Consider the following 20,965-nt stretch of genomic DNA (forward strand, 5'->3'; position numbering starts at 1 on the left):
GTGAAAGACTTTTTACTATGATGAAATAGACTTGGTAAAACAATCTCAACTTAAATTCAAGGTAGCGTATATCCTGAAGAAAATATTACCTCAAAGAGTTCCTCCCACTTGATGAATGTTCCATGAGGTGTCTGAGCAGTTAATTCTGGCACTGCCTTGTCACCACTAAGACCACCATTACTAAAACCAGATTGGTCTGCCGGGTCACAACCGGCATCAAAGGACTGACTGGTAGTCAACATGGAATTCTGGCAGGGTGTGAGACTGGAGTACGAACATGATACAGAGGAGGCTATGGACGCTGCCTTCCTCACCTAAGAATGTCAATAACATACGTAGGTACAGTAGGTGTGTAAAGACGGAGCAATGCAGATCTACTGACCAATGGTCAATACCTATACTAATATTAATATATCACATATAAAAGGCTTAGCGATGTCTCATAAGGTGAAATTCTTATGAATATGTAACTTAATCAAGATATATATGACAAAGCATTTCTGTGAAATAGACAAGTATAAAGGTTTCAATAGTTCTACATTATGAACTTTGACCTTTGTTTTTGTGGCCTCTTTTTGGTTATGACAACTTTCATGTTTGTCAAAAATGTTGCATTTGGGCAGTTCAGTGTCGTTATTTGCAATTGACTCTAACTATAGCCTCACCTTTGTAGCCACGACAAGCTGTACCAGTTTAGGAGAATTACGGAGGACGTCCACCGCTTCAGTGTGAGTCAAGCCAATCAGAGATTTACCATTGATCATCAGTAACTCATCACCTTTCTTTAATCGACCATCCCTGGAAAACATTTTACATATTTTCATAAAACATTCAGTTGTTCCAATCAGCCTCATAATTAAACATGCATAGCCAATGATAACGAGAAACATATATATGAAATCTATTTTCAGTATCTTTTTGAAGAATAATGATGCAACAAATTTTAACTACAAAAGATAAAGATGGCCACTTGTCAACAATCTGGTTCTTTTGACCAGACTTATCTCCTTCTTGTAATTGTAAATATCCCACAAGTAACAACTGTTACATGTCCTAATCCTAGTTGGCTGCTTCTCTGTCATTTTCTGTTTTCTGTAATAGGAAGGGGTAGTGAAAAATGCCCTGCCCTGCGCTAGGGCTCAACCTAGTGACCTCGATCTTGCTCTTATAGCAAGCATCCTACAACTAGGCTAAAGGGAAATTCCATCTAGCCAGAGCTAATAAGGTGACCTTATACCCTCCACTTTTACAATGCTCCCTTGGAATCCACAACCCAGGTTCTATAATATTTCCAAGGAAGTCTCACAATTTCCTTGGTTTCAATTGGAGTGGTCAACGGTACCAAATCTGTCATAGGAAGGATCGAGTAATGAATCCTACCACTAGGCTAAAGGGAAATTCTCACTAGCCTGAGTTAATAAGGTAACCTTTGATCTCCACTTTTACAGTGACTCTTGGTTTATTTTGTTTAACGTCCTATTAACAGCTAGGGTCATTTAAGGACGTGCCAGGTTTTGGAGATGGAGGAAAGCCGGAGTACCCGGAGAAAAACCACCGACCTATGGTCAGTACCAGGCAACTGCCCCACATAGGTTTCGAACTCATAACCCAGAGGTGAAGGGCTAGTGATAAAGTGTCGGAACACCTTCACCACTCGGCCATCATGGCCCCCTTACACTGACTCCCTCTTTCACTCCTTTTACATTTCTATATTAATTCTGATAGTTGAACATGCACATCTAAGGGCCAAAACCAACTGTTTAAATGAAATAGAAGAAAGATACATCTTAAAGCCATAACAACAACTGACTATGTAACTGATGACAAACAACACGCAGACAGAGGAGGAGTTGGACAGTCCACCATTTACGGCTAAAATTAGAAGCAGTAAAATGATACAAAATTTATTGCAATGAGTACAGGATTTCAGCAACAGTTTTGGTATCCTCAATGTTGCCTTACACCATCACAGAATGGGCTGTAACAGAAAGTTAAATGATTACCCCCTCGTATACTTACTTAAATGCAGCCCCTGTTTCCATAACACCAGCCACAAAGATGCCGATGTCTCCCTTTTTGGAGCCCTTTCCACCAGCGATGTGGATTCCTAGACCATTCTCATCCTTCAAGAGGTGCATCTTGGTTACAACTCTCTTCTGTCAGAAAATAAGGCAATGTTTATGAAAAGGTGGGACATAAATGTAATAAGCCTGTACCATTGTGTGATGAAATAATTATACATTTATAAAATTAATTTTCTGTTCCTTAATTTATCTTATCATATTACTGGCCTGTTCTTTCAAGTAATACTGGCATGTCATACGTATTATAAGACATTTTTGTAATAAATGATATTTCACTTATCGTCTTGGTCATGAAAAAAATATTAGAAATTCTTCTGTTGTATGGGGGAAACTAATTTTTGGTTTATTTAATCACGACCAGGAGTTAATTCCATATTACATTGAAACTATTGTAATTTATAAACCATTTCAATATGGATTCTACTCTCAGGTCTGTTCATACCTGTTTACAATTGTAATGAAAAGCCATAATTTCTGTGATCAAACAATAATGCAGACTGTCAAAATGAACAATACCGTGGAAGGGGAAGTAACTCTGAGACAATGAACATATATTTACATACATTAGTACCAGGTATTAGATATAGGTAGGAAACAGCTCAAAAGTGGATTCTTTTTTTTGCCATTATATCTGATGCCGTGTTTCTAATATCTGTTTTTTTACATACACTACCCCATGAAGCTTAGATATTCTTCACAAACATAATAAATAGATCTCTTAAAATTTCCTCTGATCAAATTTGAAAAAAATCTCAAACTGCAATACTGACTATGATAATAAACAGGTTATCAGGTTTCAAAGACGCAAACAATCTATAAAACATTAAAATCATCAAATCAGTTCTATATTCCATTGAAGCAGCACCCTTATTCATGAAATAATTTTAATTTGAAGAAATACGGGCCTAAACACTCCCATACAATGACAAATAGGAAGTGTCAAATTTCTGACATTAAACATTACCTAAGATATCATTTTCTTACATATTGACACAGGTCCTTTTACTTCTTTTTATACATAACCAAACGTGTGTAGGCATTAAAAAGGTCCTGATATTAGGAATGTTCCCAATATCCTATAACCATGGTAATGTGACCCTATCATTTAAGGGTTGTTTATGTCCAATATATGTGTCTGGTTTATAACAGAAGTAGATGTATTCTTTATTGGTGATTACCATCCCATATTTACACACCACATGCCTATGAAGGCTAAATGTTAAAATGGTATATAACCAATTTGCTGTCATTTTGATATAGCAAGTTCTGAAGCTAGGTTATTCACACAACAGCGACAACATAGCTCATAGAGTGGGTTGAAATTCGGAATTAATTTTTTGAATGTATGTTAGAAATAAGAAAAAGGTAGTTGCTGACCTGTATAAAAATATCATTAAGGCAGTAATTTCAATTTCAATTTTTCCATCCTCTTATTTCCAGTAGTTATTGAATCTATTTACCTTGCCTGCAGCAGGAGATGAGTTTGAGAATCCGCTATCTGACCTGGAGCTGCAGCACGAGGTTGGTGTTTGTGACCGCTCGTGATAGCGCCACAAGTTTTTCTTACTTTTCTTTTGATAATTTCTATGGATATTTACCAGTTCTGGATCGGATTTGTAGCTGGACATGTCACTTTTAAAATTGGAATTCTGACTCAAGGGAGACAATCCCTTACCCCTACGTCGTCTTGCCATTTCGGCAGTATTTACATAATCTACCTCGTCATTAGCAATGTCTATGTTGACAGTTTTCCACTGCAGCACATCCTCAATAGCAGATGTACTTTGTGTTCGAAGTTTGTCCACAGGATCTGTTTTCACATAATCTGTCTGAGTTCTACCATTATTTACAGGTTTATTATCACAATGATTAGCCATAAGTTTGGGATGAAGTTTTGATGTCACTAGTGAATCACCCACGGCCTCGGAAAACACATCGTCCAAAGACCCAGTCATTTCATCTGCCGAGTCACACATGGAATTCAAAGTAAAAGTACTGCCATTGTTGCTATGGGTGTTGCCTTGGTGACCATTGATGTATGCTACCTTAGAGAGTTCCTGGGGGATACAGTCAGTGGAATGTGACATTGGAGTGGAGTAACAGGTAGCCCCACCATCAAGCCGAGAGGAAGCTGTTGGCGTGGAACTGCGATGAGAAGAAACATTCTTGTCGTCTGGATAATCAGGCGGTGGAGGAGCAGGACGTTTCTTTCTCCTCCGTAAAGTCATCACCACTTTACCTGATCTCACAGCATTCGCCAAAAGTAATCTGAAAAACACCAATGTAGTTACCATCAAACAGTATAACTCTTTAAAAACACCAATGTAGTTACCATCAAACAGTACAACTCTCTTTAAGTTTTATGAGTCCCTATTTCTGAACAATTCTGAACAAAATACAGGTGGTGATTTCCTCTACTCATTTTTTTTTTAAGAAATTAATTTTATGCCAAACACACTACATTTATACATCATTAATTTTGTTTTAATAGAGAAAAGAATCATTTCATTTCAGTAATGATTACAGTACTGTAGAAAAAGTATTCTGCAATATTTTATTTAACCTGTTAAATTTGATTTTTGTTCCCCTGTCCCAAGGAAGGTCAAAATCCTCTACTGATAGAATGTGGAGTCCATTTGGCCAAGGACATACCCCCAGAGGCCCATGAGAGCATGGAGTATGTTCCAGGTGAGATTTTGTTAATTCCTTTTACTCATTCTAAAGGAAGAATTCCAAATAATAATGTTTGTGTCATCTATTGGGCCACATACCAAATATGTTCCATCCTCATATTGTAAACCCATACAAACCCTGTGAGGCCTCATCATCAATCTCAATGGACAGGATCATATTTTGTTTTCATTCTTTCCCCTACTCAGCCCTGAACCCTTACTCTCAGAACAATATGACTGGCAGTATAGCCGATGGATACCCCTTACCTTATTATTTTAAAATCTGCCAATATGGATTAATAGAAGCACTAAGGTTAACCTTTATAACATTAAGATATATTTATTTAATTGGTTTCCATTCCATGGGACACCCCATTCCCACTGACCTATACAACCTTGTGTCCTTCAGTGTAAAACCTCTCAAATCTTCATCAAACACCTGATCTACAGGCAGTGGTTATCTAGAAAAGAGGATTTTATAGGGGCTGAAAGGCCACCTAAAGCTTGTATTTCGCTCCAGTGGGACAAGAAACTAGTAAAACACAATTTGCATTGGTACTGAACAGTCGCACAAGTGTAATCGTCAATTATTGCACCCTGTACCTGACTTCAATCCTGCTTTCATCATGTAATTTTACAGAAAACACAAAAGAAAGTACAGCTGGAAGGAAACATTTAATCAATATTTCATCTCCGTAACAAATACTGGAAAGGATTCTCGAGTAAGAATGGTAAACACAAATTTGTGTAGGATGTACAGTGTGAGCCAGATGTAATGCAGGAAGCCATGTAATGTATCCAAGCTATCAATATACATTGCCGGAGGCCGATGTTTTCTCTCCATAACACCTGACTATATGATTTCTTGTAACGTTAAAACTCTTACATGAATACAAAAGAACGAAAACTTGTGATATCTTTTGTGTTTAACAACAGAGAATTATGGAAAATCTTGTACCCACTGTATAGGTCCAATTTAACACTGTTGAATGCATATTGTTCTTTGATGGCTCTCCCCATGCTAATTGAATATTCCCCAGCTCAGATCTGGTCAATTAACTATTATGTGTATAGCCTACTGTTACACTCCATAAAACTAAACATTATAACAGTATGGTAAATGTCTTAAAACTTTTGAAGATTTTATTTTTAGATTTTATTGAAAAACCTGATTATCTACATAGATTGATTCTATCATGTGGTGGCTACAATATACACAAACTCTATTTGTTTTAAAATGTTCAAGGACAATAAAAATATTTTTGTCTGAACTTTCATAATTTATTTCAGTCAAAATCAAAGAACACTTACTGTAAATTGGCAAAGAGAAAAGATGCAAATATTGTATAGTATATCAGCTGGTTTTCAGGGTTAGGGACTTTCAGGGGATTAAAGACATCAGAATCGTTTGAAGACGCTAGTATCTAATGTATATCATAGCTCATGATCACTCGCACACCAACTGTCAGTATGGGGGGCTAACATAACCTAGCCAGCACCCTGTCAGCTTGTAGTCTTTAGGGCCTAAAACACTACAGTGACATAAGAGAGATATTTGCAGGAGGCAATATTTCACAGGACATGTTGTCATTACGAGGAAGAATTACTTTCCTCAAGAGTAATAGCAAATTAGCAATTCTTGTGAAAGCAAGCAGCATGTTTTGTTAATATTTTTTTCTGAATCATTATGTGCCTTTCCAGGTTCCACCATGACTGCCAAATTTTAAGTGAGATCATTAAACTGAGGACCACTGGTTTGCAGCCTTCACCCGATTCTCCTTAGCTAATTTATGGTGAGAAGTGACTTTTATTTCACTTGGGTGATATTTACTGTTAACAGAAACCATGATCTTAAAAAATGACAAAAAAACCTACATAAGTAAAATGTTTTGATTTACAGTAGACAAAACACAATATGGCTTTAACAACTCTGTGACCCAAATTTAGACGGGAAATGCCATGTCCAAACACATTAACCAGATACTGTGACCCATCAACTCATTCAAGTTGGCAGCTGCTGCTACCGTATTCTATCTAATGACCTAACAGTATACAAGTTTAAGGTGTCCAATATGGTCTATGTTCTGTGTCTGAAGTAGTCCAGTATTTTTAATCCATGTCTTCTTACATTTATCCTTTAGTATTGTTTTACCTTCATCATCTACAATATTCCTTTACCTTCATCCACTACAGTATTGTTTTACCTTCATCATCTACAGTATTGTTTTACCTTCATCATCTACAGTATTGCTTTACCTTCATCAATGTTACTGTTTTACCTTCATCCTCTACAGTATTGTTTTACCTTCATCCTCTACAGTATTGTTTTACCTTCATCATCTACAGTATTGTTTTACCTTCATCCTCTACAGTATTGTTTTACCTTCATCAATGTTACTGTTTTACCTTCATCCTCTACAGTATTGTTTTACCTTCATCATCTACAGTATTGTTTTACCTTCATCATCTACAGTATTGTTTTACCTTCATCATCTACAGTATTGTTTTACCTTCATCAATGTTACTGTTTTACCTTCATCCTCTACAGTATTGTTTTACCTTCATCCTCTACAGTATTGTTTTACCTTCATCCTCTACAGTATTGTTTTACCTTCATCCTCTACAGTATTACTTAACCTTCATCCTCTACAGTATTGTTTTACCTTCATCCTCTACAGTATTGTTTTACCTTCATCCTCTACAGTATTGTTTTACCTTCATCCTCTACAGTATTGTTTTACCTTCATCCTCTACAGTATTGTTTTACCTTCATCATCTACAGTACTGTTTTATATTCATCATCTACAGTATTGTTTTACCTTCATCATAGGAAGCATTGTTTTACCTTCATCATAGACAGTATTGTTTTACCTTCATCCTCTACAGTATTGTTTTACCTTCATCATCTACAGTATTGTTTTACCTTCATCCTCTACAGTATTGTTTTACCTTCATCATCTACAGTACTGTTTTATATTCATCATCTACAGTATTGTTTTACCTTCATCATAGACAGCATTGTTTTACCTTCATCATAGACAGTATTGTTTTACCTTCATCCTCTACAGTATTGTTTTACCTTCATCATCTACAGTATTGTTTTACCTTCATCCTCTACAGTATTGTTTTACCTTCATCATCTACAGTACTGTTTTATATTCATCATCTACAGTATTGTTTTACCTTCATCATAGACAGTATTGTTTTACCTTCATCATAGACAGTATTGTTTTACCTTCATCCTCTACAGTATTGTTTTACCTTCATCATAGACAGCATTGTTTTACCTTCATCATAGACAGTATTGTTTTACCTTCATCCTCTACAGTATTGTTTTACCTTCATCATCTACAGTATTGTTTTACCTTCATCATAGACAGTATTGTTTTACCTTCATCATAGACAGTATTGTTTTACCTTCATCCTCTACAGTATTGTTTTACCTTCATCCTCTACAGTATTGTTTTACCTTCATCATCTACAGTATTGTTTTACCTTCATCATAGACAGTATTGTTTTACCTTCATCATAGACAGTATTGTTTTACCTTCATCCTCTACAGTATTGTTTTACCTTCATCATCTACAGTATTGTTTTACCTTCATCCTCTACAGTATTGTTTTACCTTCATCCTCTACAGTATTGTTTTACCTTCATCATCTACAGTACTGTTTTATATTCACCCTCTACAGTATTGTTTTACCTTCATCATCTACAGTATTGTTTTACCTTCATCATCTACAGTATTGTTTTACCTTCATCCTCTACAGTATTGTTTTACCTTCATCCTCTACAGTATTGTTTTACCTTCATCATCAACAGTATTGTTTTACCTTCATCCTCTACAGTATTGTTTTACCTTCATCATCAACAGTATTGTTTTACCTTCATCATCTACAGTATTGTTTTATCTTCATCCTCTACAGTATTGTTTTACCTTCATCATCTACAGTATTGTTTTACCTTAATCCTTTACAGTATTGTTTTACCTTCATCCTCTACAGTATTGTTTTACCTTAATCCTTTACAGTATTTTTTTACCTTCATCCTCTACAGTATTGTTTTACCTTCATCATAGACAGTATTGTTTTACCTTCATCATCTACAGTATTGTTTTACCTTCATCCTCTACAGTATTGTTTTACCTTCACGATCTACAGTATTGTTTTACCTTCATCATCTTCATTATTGTTTTACAATCATCATCTACAGTATTGTTTTACCTTCATCCTCTACAGTATTGTTTTACCTTCATCCTCTACAGTATTATGTTACCTTCATCATCTACAATATTGTTTTACCTTCATCCTCTACAGTATTACTTTACCTTCATCCTCTACAGTATTGTTTTACCTTCATCATCTACAGTATTGTTTTACCTTCATCATCTACAGTATTGTTTTACCTTCATCCTCTACAGTATTGTTTTACCTTCATCATCTACAGTATTGTTTTACCTTCATCCTCTACAGTATTGTTTTACCTTCATCCTCTACAGTATTGTTTTACCTTCATCCTCTACAGTATTGTTTTACCTTCATCATCTACAGTATTGTTTTACCTTCATCCTCTACAGTATTGTTTTACCTTCATCCTCTACAGTATTGTTTTACCTTCATCCTCTACAGTATTGTTTTACCTTCATCCTCTACAGTATTGTTTTACCTTCATCATCTACAGTATTGTTTTACCTTCATCCTCTACAGTATTGTTTTACCTTCATCCTCTACAGTATTGTTTTACCTTCATCCTCTACAGTATTGTTTTACCTTCATCATCAACAGTATTGTTTTACCTTCATCCTCTACAGTATTGTTTTACCTTCATCCTCTACAGTATTGTTTTATTAAACCTTCATCCTCTAACAGTATTGTTTTCCTTCATCATCTACAGTATGTGTGTTCCTTCATCCTCTACAATATTGGTTTTACCTTCATCATCTACAGTATTGTTTTACCTTCATCATCTACAGTATTGTTTTACCTTCATCATCTACAGTATTGTTTTACCTTCATCCTCTACAGTATTGTTTTACCTTCATCCTCTTAAGCATTGTTTTACCTTCATTGTCTACGGTATTGTTATACCTTGAAACCATCAATACTACATCTTTTTCAGTGTCAAGAGTTATCTAAATAGTAAATACAATACTTTATGGTCCATGCTGCTTTCATTCTTTCCTGATTGATTATTTTTTGGACTCTGTTTTTAATTTAACATATCAATGTTTTATTAATGATAAAAATATAATAAGCTGAATTTCTTTGCATCAGTGAAGAAGCATTCATTTGTACAATGTATTCCATTTGTACAATGAAAGTAGCAATTGTTAAAAAGGAGTAGGAAGGGATTTAGGAACATCATTAAGTGTTAAGTAGGTTAAATACGGTACTCCTGGTCATGGAGGACACTTTTCCAAATATACACCCTCAATACATCTTTAAGGAGCACATTAATTTTCTTAATAGAAAGTCTGTATTCTTTGCATTTTTTTTTCACTTTAATTTTAAACAGACTTCAACATCCTGAGCTGCTTGAAAGAAATGGGTTTTTACACTTCAAATTGAATTAAAGACTTGCTACTCATGGCAGAGTTCAAAAGAGTCCATCAAATGAAACAAGTAGAGCAAAAACATCACTGGATAAAATCAAAAACATGTTTTTGTGAAAGAATTCCTGAACCAGTGAGACTACCTGATATTGTAGGCCAGCAGCTTACATAATATATAACTTTTTAATACCAGGTATTATAACTGACACCGAGCTAACATACATATATACACATCCCAAACAGGATATATTTATTTATCTTAATTACACTTGATTATTGACCTTGTCTATAAATATCATCTCCTGCTTGAAAAAATGACAAAGCCTGATAAAATGAGAAGGCATAATACACCTGTCTGACCCTATTCAAAACTTCAACTGAAAGAATTGACCCAAATAACTAAAGTCACAAATATGTCAAAAAATAGAAAATACTTTCATACATTTAATCCATATACCAAATTGTTAAACTCCACAGGAATATTCATGTAAAAACGAGGGATAATAAATTATCTGACTAACTGTAAACCACTGAGGAAACCATACTATGGACTATAATTTTGGATAGACGGAGGTTTGGACACAGACAGTATACCATAATACGTACTATATCAAATTTTGGATAGACAAATGTTCGCACAGACAGCATACCATAATACATACTCTCCACACAGCTAAATCTCACAACAAACCACCAAAACCAACAAAAGATGCCTTTTTCACTCTTTCCCTGATAATATAAACCCTATCAATAATGTATGTAACAGAGAACATGGTTAAGTAAATTTCAATCAATGCCACCGCTAGGGTTCAAACCTGAAACCACTGGATTACAAGTCTTATGCTCAGCCGATTGAGTCAAAGAAAAGTTATCTCTAGCCGAGCATTATATTAAAGCTATTATTTCACCAGGGTTACATGTATACCACCCTGAACTGAATATTCATTTAAAAATAGCCACTTCTCTCAGACTATGACCAACAGGAATTGCCTCCGATATGCGTGATAATGCTGAACATTATCTTTCCTAATAGTAATGTTCCTGCCTTTCCAATATAATGTGTAGGCATATACATATTTGCTGGAAATTTGATTGACATAATAGAATGTCTCTGCTTTGAGAGAAATTAAGAAGATCATGGACAAGTTCTACAGTTACTGATTCACTATCAATGTGAAAAAAAATAGTGCAATATGAATACAAAAATGACTTACATGATATTTTATACACACAAATTGTGCTTGTTTACTTAATAAATGTTCCAATCAGAGACATATATATGTCTGCATGTACATAAAGGTTCAGTGTTCCCAAGCTGATACACAAGACCAGCCTTCAGGGGATTGAAACCAACAGATGTATATATACTCTGAATCACTATAAATATTTGGAGTATAAGTAATCTGATATTGACCTTGCTAACAGGATCTGACCAGAGGTTAGGGAGTTGGACAGATAGTATATCTCAGCTTGTAGATAAAAAAATCATTCATAACTATATACTTATGAATAAAACTCAGAGCTGAAGAGTTAAATTTCTCCTTTTCTGTGTATAATCAGGCAATCCCAGGCCATGCACTTAAACATTCCAACAGGTTATCATGAAAAAATCTGTGAAATAAGAGTAGTCAGTCACCTACAGTATAATTCATACTTGTACAAACAATGCATATCATACCAAATCTATTTGGTAGTCTGGCCCTGTAAGGTTGTATTAGTTATGACAGCTTTTCAGGTAGAAGTAAAATTAAGATGCTGCAGAAATTGGGTATATACAGTACATTCCAGTTAATCGGGTAACACTTAATCGGGTATTTCGTTTAATTGGGTAAAATTTCAAAAACCAAAACCATTTTCTCTTAAATCATGTTAAAAAACTTCGTTTAATTGGGTTGGAAAAGTCGTATTTTTTGGTTATTCGAATACGATAATTTGTGTACATGGAAAAGATTAAGCAATAAAGTAATCTCAATGGCAACACAATTATTCTGGTAACTATTCCATGAGACATTCAGTTGAGAGGCTGACATATGATCAACTATTCTGGTCAGAGACTCCAATATTTTGTTAAGATAATCACAACTATTCTGGTCAAGAGGTGAGAGGCTCAACTTTCTGATGCGGGACACAACTTTTCTGATGAGGGACACAACTTTTCTGATGAGGGACTCAACTTCTCTGATGAGGGACTTAACTTCTCTGATGAGGGACACAACTTATCTGATGAGGGACTCAACTTTTCTGATGAGGGACACAACTTTTCTGATGAGAGACTCAACTTTTCTGATGAGGGACACAACTTTTCTGATGAGAGACTCAACTTCTCTGATGAGGGACTTAACTTCTCTGATGAGGGACACAACTTATCTGATGCGGGACACAACTTTTCTGATGAGGGACACAACTTTTCTGATGAGAGACTCAACTTCTCTGATGAGGGACTCAACTTTCTGAAGAGAGACTCAACTTTTCTGATGAGAGACTCAACTTCTCTGATGAGGGACTTAACTTCTCTGATGAGGGACACAACTTATCTGATGCGGGACACAACTTTTCTGATGAGGGACACAACTTTTCTGATGAGAGACTCAACTTCTCTGATGAGGGACTCAACTTTCTGAAGAGAGACTCAACTTTTCTGATGCGGGACACAACTTTTCTGATGAGGGACTCAACTTTCTGATGAGGGACTCAACTTTCTGAAGAGAGACTCAACTTTTCTGACGAGGGACTCAACTTCTCTGATGAGAGACTTAACTTCTCTGATGAGGGACTCAACTTCTCTGATGCGGGACACAATTTTTCTGATTAGGGACACAACTTTTCTGATGAGGGACTCAAACATTTCTGAAGAGAGACTCAACTTTTCTGATGCGGGACACAACTTTTCTGATGAGGGACTCAACTTCTCTGATGAGAGACTTAACTTCTCTGATGAGAGACTTAACTTTTCTGATGAGGAACTTAACTTTTCTGATGAGAGATTTAACTTCTCTGATGAGAGACTTAACTTTTCTGATGAGGAACTTAACTTTTCTGATGAGAAATACAACTTTTCTGATGAGGGACTTAACTTATCTGATGAGGGACTCAACTTCTCTGATGAGAAACTCAGCTCTTCTGAAAAGGGACTCATTTTTTCTGATGAGGGACTTAACTTTTCTGATAAGGGGCTTAACTTTTCTGATGAGGGACACAACTTTTCAGATAAGAATATGAGGTACGTTTTATTTGAACCTCAACCATTCTGAAGAGAGCATGATATTTCATTCAAATCACTGCTTTAAAGGCATAGGATCTGCAATATATAACTTATCTTGAATATTAAACCAGAAATGCAATTTTTGTATGTTGGAAATTGGTTATCATCTGTACAATAATAATGAGTAGGCAGACAACAATTGTCAGTATTTCCTTAATTATGAATGTGAAAACAAAACAATGTAAAATATTTTTAAATTCATATAGTCAACTTAAGAGTCATTTCCAGTAAATTTAAGACCAAAGGGGTGGTGCAACAAAATTTAAGAATGTATTTCAAACAGATGTGAATGCCGGAAATGTTACGGACTATATTTAAATTTACTTACAAACATTTCTCAGATGTTTAGCAGTTTCAACAGCTCCAATAACCTTAACAGCTGTGTGATATATTCTAACCTGAAAGTTTCTCAAGCTTCCATTGATAAACAGTTTTCAAGAAGTCAGGTAGCCCAAATACAGAAGTGATTTCCTCAAGCACTCCTGAGAAAACTGTATGGGGTCTGTAGTTTTTTTAGATTGTGTAAACACTGACACAGCAGCCAAATCCTTTAAATGTGAACTTTCACAGAAAACATTGGTAAACAAGGCTACTTTGACCTTGGAATATTGGTTCAGTCCCAAAAGTTTAGACTTTTTAAAAGATTTTTTTCTAACTAGCAAACAACTTAAATGTAGACAAATTATTGATATCATCAATGAATCATACTGCTGCATAGTGCCACTTACTTTAGTGTGCAGATTGAGGATTTTTTAAAACATAGCTTAAGTCTGTCTGGTTCAAGACAGAAGAAATATGGGGGAAACTCCTTACAAATAAGACGAACAGATTCTGGGCATAAGTACCTAGTCTGTCCTTCAAGACTATATAATTTCAACTTCCATTAAGTCATTTAAAGAAGTGGTATAATTTCCTTCCTGAAATATGAACATCACAAGATCTGCCTATCCTGATCCAGAAACAAAACAAGAGGCCCAGAGGGCCTGCATCTCTCACCTGGATATTTCAGTAATTATGGCAAAATACTCAAATTCATGTTATATTTCAAATATTATCCTACTTTTGAACTTCCTCTCCCAACAATGGTTCAAACTACAGGTGGACTAAATCCTGTCATTATTAAAAAAGAAAAAGTGTTTTTAATTTTTTTTTGTTTTTTTGTTTTGTTATAAATTTCACCATGTTTGGATTTAAAGGATTTACCTCAATTTCCCATTTTGAGTCCCACCCTCCAGCCCTAGGGGAGCTACAATTCCTCTGTTAATAGAACGTTTAGATTTCTTTTTCCCAACAATGCTCCAGAAGTTTCATCAAAATCAATTCAAGCATATTCTGTACTACATGTATTCGAGATTTATAGGATTTACCTCAATTTCCATTATTGGGCCTTGCCTTCGGACCAGGTAAGCTAAAATATTGTTAATAATAATGTTATTACAAAGGGCAATAACTCTGTAAGCTACTGTCGAATAATTACCTTATTTGAACTCATCCCAGATCTCTCAGTTCCATCAAACTTTGTTGACATTAACTCCAGTTATCGAGTTCAATGATAATATTATACAAAAGGCAATTACTAGTCAAATTTAGTCGAATACATGTAATTAAGGTATTTAAATTCAATCATACAGTAAATGGAAAAGTCAGTTTAATTAACAGTGATAACATTTTAAATGAAGAATGATTTTCAAAGACTCTAATATCTAATACGCCTAATCCATAAACTTGGATATCAAACTTTTTACTTGAAAGTCTAAATGGAACCATGTAGTGTAATAAGCAGTATACCAAAAGGATCAATTTTAGGACCACTTTTATTTGTTATTTTGAAAATGACACACCGGGTGTCACAAGTCCCAGAAAGAATATATTCCTTTTTATGGACAATACAAAGGCATTTAGGGTTATAAATGAAGAGCACTACAGTCAGATTTTACAGCAAGACATATAAAAAATTATATGCTCTACAAAAGTGGTCCAAAGTCTGGCAAAATGATGTGCACTATATGAATTTAAATATAAATCAAATAAACTACAACCCCAAGGAAGATTCAGGAGTACTAGAATTTGTGAAAAGAAAATGGCATCACAATAGACAATAATTATCACTTGATAAACATATATGTGAAAAGGTGAATAAAGATTTCGATATTTTTACGGGAACAATAGAACACATGAGTCTGGATAGTTTTAAGTTGTTGTACACAGCTTTGGTTAGACCACATATCGAGTATGTGAATCAAGTTTGGAATCCTCATCTTGAAAAACACATAGAAGATAAAAATGTCAAGCAACAAAACAAGTACGTGGGCTGAATGACTTGCAGATGACAGAAAACTTAATCTACCAACTTTACCATACAAGAGATCATGTGGCGATAAGATAGAGGTCTACAAAGTACTGTCCGGGAAATATGATTGGAAAGTGTCAAGATATTTTTAAACTCAGGGCAGGTTCATCAACACCGGGGCATGGCCTCAAGATCTATAAAAATATTTTGAGATTAAATGTTAGAAAGTATTCGTTTACACAGAGAACTGTCGCTGTATGGAACACGCAAATGGGGGTTGATACTGAGCAATATGCTCAATCAACCTCCTGGATCACAGTTTTCAAGAAGTTGGCAAGTATGTCGTATACAAATGAATTTGCTGTTTATATCGCATACAAATGAATTTGCTGTTTATATTGCATACAAATGAATTTGCTGTTTCTTAAGTGTTTTACCTTGACAATAAACTCCTCTCGTACTCTAGTCTGACAGACATGTGACCCTTGTCCATGTCTAATACTCGATATAATAAGGCTATCTATATACACACTACAGTAATCTGTCCATAATCTAATGATTATTCAGACATTTTCACTCCACATGTTGGGGATGGACACAGACCTGCAATACATCTGATGTAGTCATTACATGGTAAGTAACCACAACCTCCAGAAATCCCTAACTTCCCAACTTTGATAACCAAGTGTGTTTAATAAAATTACTCTCCTGTGAAAAGGAGAGTATCCTACTGAATGAACTAATGTCTCAAGAAGTTGCTAACTTCTCTACCAATTTGTTAACTTACTATCCATCTGGATCTCTAAACAATCGCCATACCAATATGAGTAAAAAAAACATCCTCTTCGGACATTAAAGGTCTGAAGAGCATTACCAGGTAAGCTATGTGGCTTGTTATGGTTTAGAGTTAAGAATTTTTTTCTTAGGTTCAACAATAAAAACTCAGGTATATATTGTATATACGATACAGGTGTGTCTAACCTAAGTTACCCAACAGACAACCAGACATACAACACTGACTTAATCAGCTATCAAGATAGGTAATTAATAGGAAATCTTGGAGGAATCTTGCCCCACAACATTATATCTTTATACTGGTTACATGCAATTTTTAGAGGTATGGCGCATATTGGCCTGTTTCGACCTAACGGTGACCGTTTTCAAAATAAAAAAAATAAATGTTAAAAACTGAGTTTTTGAATACAAATCATAAATCTATAACATATAAAAATTCTTATTTGCGAAAAATTTGTTCACTGCGATGGATATTTCATAAAATGACCGTAAAGTTGCATCATCAGACTATTTGCAACTTTTGAGGGGGGTTTTCCCGCATTCATATCATTTTTGACATAGAGCACATCAGAAGACAAACTTTCACAATAATGTCTAATTTTATTCTATGTACCAAAAGACAACTATAATCATATTCTTAAAAAGTGGTCCTCCGATGCGCTGGTATAAATATATATATATAGAAAAATTGAAAAAACATAGTTGATAAAATATTTCAATTTTAGCATTAACCAGACTGACTCTAAATGATAACATAAACTTCACATTCCTGTCAGTCCGCATAGCTCATATGTTAGAACCATCGCTTATCAACCCAAAAGTTTGGAGTTCGAATCATTAATATTTAGAATTTATTTTGTTATGTTTCTCAGAATGATACCTTTTAATTTTTCTTGGTCGTATTTGAAAGATATTTTCAACATTTTCAATTTTCAATCATTAACCTATGATGTATTAACTCCGTATCATTCAAAGTAAAATCTAAATGAACTGCAGAGTTGACAACAGGCATACATGGATGAGTGGTGTAAAATTCCTATTTAACATGTCAATTCAACTTTATTTCGTATGGTATTGATTGACTACATAATCCGTTTACAACATACAGCGCGCCAATGGACCATGAAGATCTATTTTGGTACTGAGGACATCACTAAATGGGTCACGTGATACTTTACCTGTATTTTTAGCCCGGAGTATCGCTGAACGTGGCCTAGGTCAGGATAAGCGGAAAACGACCATACCTCTTTGACTTTTTTTTTCACTGACTTCGTTATTGACAAAAGATGACATTTCTTCTAATCAGTCTGAATGCTGAACCAACACATACAAATAAATCTGGTAAAGTTCCAAACTTCAACTGTCAGATCCAAGATGGTAACCTGTCTGTCATTTTGTTTTCATTATCAGTCTCATGTATAAATTGCACCTACTTTTCAAATTTGAGAAAGATCCTTTCAGTACTTTTCAAGCAAATAATGACAAAAAGTTACACTTCAATTGTCAAAATCAAAGATAACCTCTTCTTAGCCGTATGATTTTACCAGTCGGCCTTATAATTGAACAAGCAAAACTAGAGACCACTGAGTACTTCCTGTATTTCTCTGTCAATAACCATAACAAATTTCAACCGTCAAAATTCAAGATGGTTGCCAAAGGTAAGTTGAGTGATTGGGTTGAAAATATTTTTTTACTTATAAGTGACCTTGACATTTGACCTTTTGAAAAAAAGATGAAAACCAAATACTGCTCATGGAAACACAACTACAAATCATGATGATGAAGCAAAGAGTTTGATTCAAAACTGAGAATTAGAGATCATTGAACAGAAATATTTGTAACGAATGGGCGTACAACACCATGCCATAATGTTTCATCCTAATTTTTGACAGCTAGGTGTTAAAAAACCCGTACCAAAACCACTCATCAATGCTACATTATCTTGCAAGTTGTAATGATGATATAAAAGAAATAAATCCTCTTTACTGTGGAACTAGGGAATCTAAGGACACTTGAAAGTCTCCTTGAAGGTCAAGGATTAAAAAGAATGTCTTAAGTGTCATGATTCAAGTTCTGGTTTCCTGGGCAGTATAACACACAATATAGGGACATGGCTTACATGAAGCATCTGCATTGATTCAGAATGAAAAGAGGATTAAGTGTGTATATTAAGTGGCTGAGAATTGCTTTGTGGCATGTGTGGTGTGACTGGAGGGGGAGGAGGGTACAAACCTGTACTCTTGTGTCTCTGGGTCAGAAACAGAACCAAGTTCTTCAAATGACTCGTCCATATAGTTTGACATTGTCCCGAATTATTAATCCTTGCTGGTAACACAGGCCAAAGTTCAAACAGGTCAAGGCTCAATACAGTTCACAGTCACTGATTCTTCAGTATATCAAGCCATTCTTTCAAAGTTCAATGAGGAATTTCCCATTTCACAACACAAGATCCGCATAAATGTCGAAAGATTTTAAAAAGATCTTAATCTAATTCACATTTTTCTATGTGACAAGAGTATTCTACTTCACATGAATTCTGTCGATAGTGCACATATTGCTTTTAGTTCTGCCCAGACAAACATCTGTTGTAATCATACAGACGATATCCGATATAAAAATCCCACACAATAGTATTGTCATAACCCAGTATCAAGCTCACTGGTGGAATATTCCTATATCATCCTCCTTATGATAATGGAGTATGCATAAGACAGGGGATTAGATCGTGTTCTCCATCAAGGAATGATTAATTATCTATCCTTCCAGTAGTTCCTATGTAGTCATTAGATCCCTCCCTGTGTCTGAGATTCAATACAGATAATTGGTCATCAAAATCCTGTCAAGTCGGCAAATCCAGCTTTGTCTCTAGTATTGCTTGTGCATACCCAGCCACACTTTTTCTATAAATTGCACAAACGTAATTCCTGGACATACCCACCTCATATCTTTTACCAGTTATATCTACCCTATTTTGATTATCAAATCTTGATTTAAACTGTCATAAAAGTTTTCTAAATTTGAAAACTACTACATTTAACATTAAATTTAAAGCAAAAGATTAATGGACCAATTTAAATGTATCCCTGCGCCAAGTTCCTTTTATAAAAAGTTATTAATCCACTTTATAATAATCCTGTTACAAATCAGAATGCCCACTTGTATAACTCACACCTTGGAATCACTTCCAGATATCATTATATCAGTTTAAAGGAATATTTGATCCACAAAATGTTTCATTTACATCAAGATTTCCATGTTTAAAAGTTATCCAGAGAAACTGCTTCCATTACATGCTTGCCTGACTACTCCTTTCCTCCAGGTACTTTGAGTATCTGTATGGGCAGGGCATTTCATAATCACTCACATGGTTAATAACTTTATATCAATATGATACATCTTTTCCACAAAAAGAATTTTTCATCCTTAAAATCTTCTGGTGATCCGTGTATGTAAATCCATACTTATGGCTTTCCCTCCTTGCTAGCTCAGACAGCTGGGCTTTTATAACGACACATTAGCACTCTATATACCTAGGTATCTTGATCAATGTATATATATGTACAAGACTTTTCATTATGCCAACATCTATCCAAAAGGCCCCAGCAGACGAGAAGACACACGCCAACGAAAACATCAGATTGCGGCTTATCTTTTCCCAATATGAATCTGTGGAGCGGCGGGAAGTTCTTTAAAAACATTGAAAAACTGGACATCAAACGAGAAGACAAGATAAGGAAACTAAACTCTCAGCCTCTGTCAGGTTTGACTGGGTTACTTGAACTAATTTGATGCTTTAGTACCATCCAAATTCACCATGAAACTGACAGATAAGCTTGGCAATCATATATATTATGTACCAAGTGCAACATTTTACATTTTATTTTCAAATGATTCCAGTATGTAATCATAACTAGGTAATAGGTCTCTAATGGGCTGATGATTATGGCTGACATTTCCAGAAATGTCAAAATATCAACGATTGACAAATTATCCCTAAATGAATAATTTTTGAAAGGGAATTGATACAACCTTTCACAATTACCCAGAAGGCACTTTCACTGGTTCATCTACAAAAACATCAATTATATACAAATTATGTCTGAAAATAAAAACTTCCCACTCCTTCCTGTAAGTTTTAAATTATCATGCTACTTCTCCAAACCAAATTTGTTTGCAGAGATTCTTTCTACATTACACAGGAATGCTAACTTTTACATGTACAAGAAAAACAAAAGTTTTCCGCTATTTCCATTCAGTTTCAAATTATCATGCTATTCCAAACAAAATCTGTTTACTGAGATTTTTCATCTG

General features: G+C 35.0%; 1 protein-coding gene across 1 annotated transcript in view; it reads right to left on the bottom strand.

Annotated features, from left to right (window-relative positions):
- LOC117333969 overlaps nucleotides 1-20,965 on the bottom strand; it is a 52,624-nt gene that overhangs the window by 11,725 nt on the left and 19,934 nt on the right. Inside the window, exons 2-5 of the mRNA XM_033893390.1 lie at nucleotides 3,545-4,352; nucleotides 2,020-2,156; nucleotides 666-798; nucleotides 90-314 (exon numbers count right to left, since the gene is read on the bottom strand). Of these exons, the coding sequence (XP_033749281.1) occupies nucleotides 90-314; nucleotides 666-798; nucleotides 2,020-2,156; nucleotides 3,545-4,352 (1,303 nt within the window). The remainder of the gene's footprint in view (nucleotides 1-89; nucleotides 315-665; nucleotides 799-2,019; nucleotides 2,157-3,544; nucleotides 4,353-20,965) is intronic.

This window comes from Pecten maximus, chromosome 9 (genome assembly GCF_902652985.1).
Source record: "Pecten maximus chromosome 9, xPecMax1.1, whole genome shotgun sequence".
Taxonomy (NCBI): domain Eukaryota; kingdom Metazoa; phylum Mollusca; class Bivalvia; order Pectinida; family Pectinidae; genus Pecten; species Pecten maximus.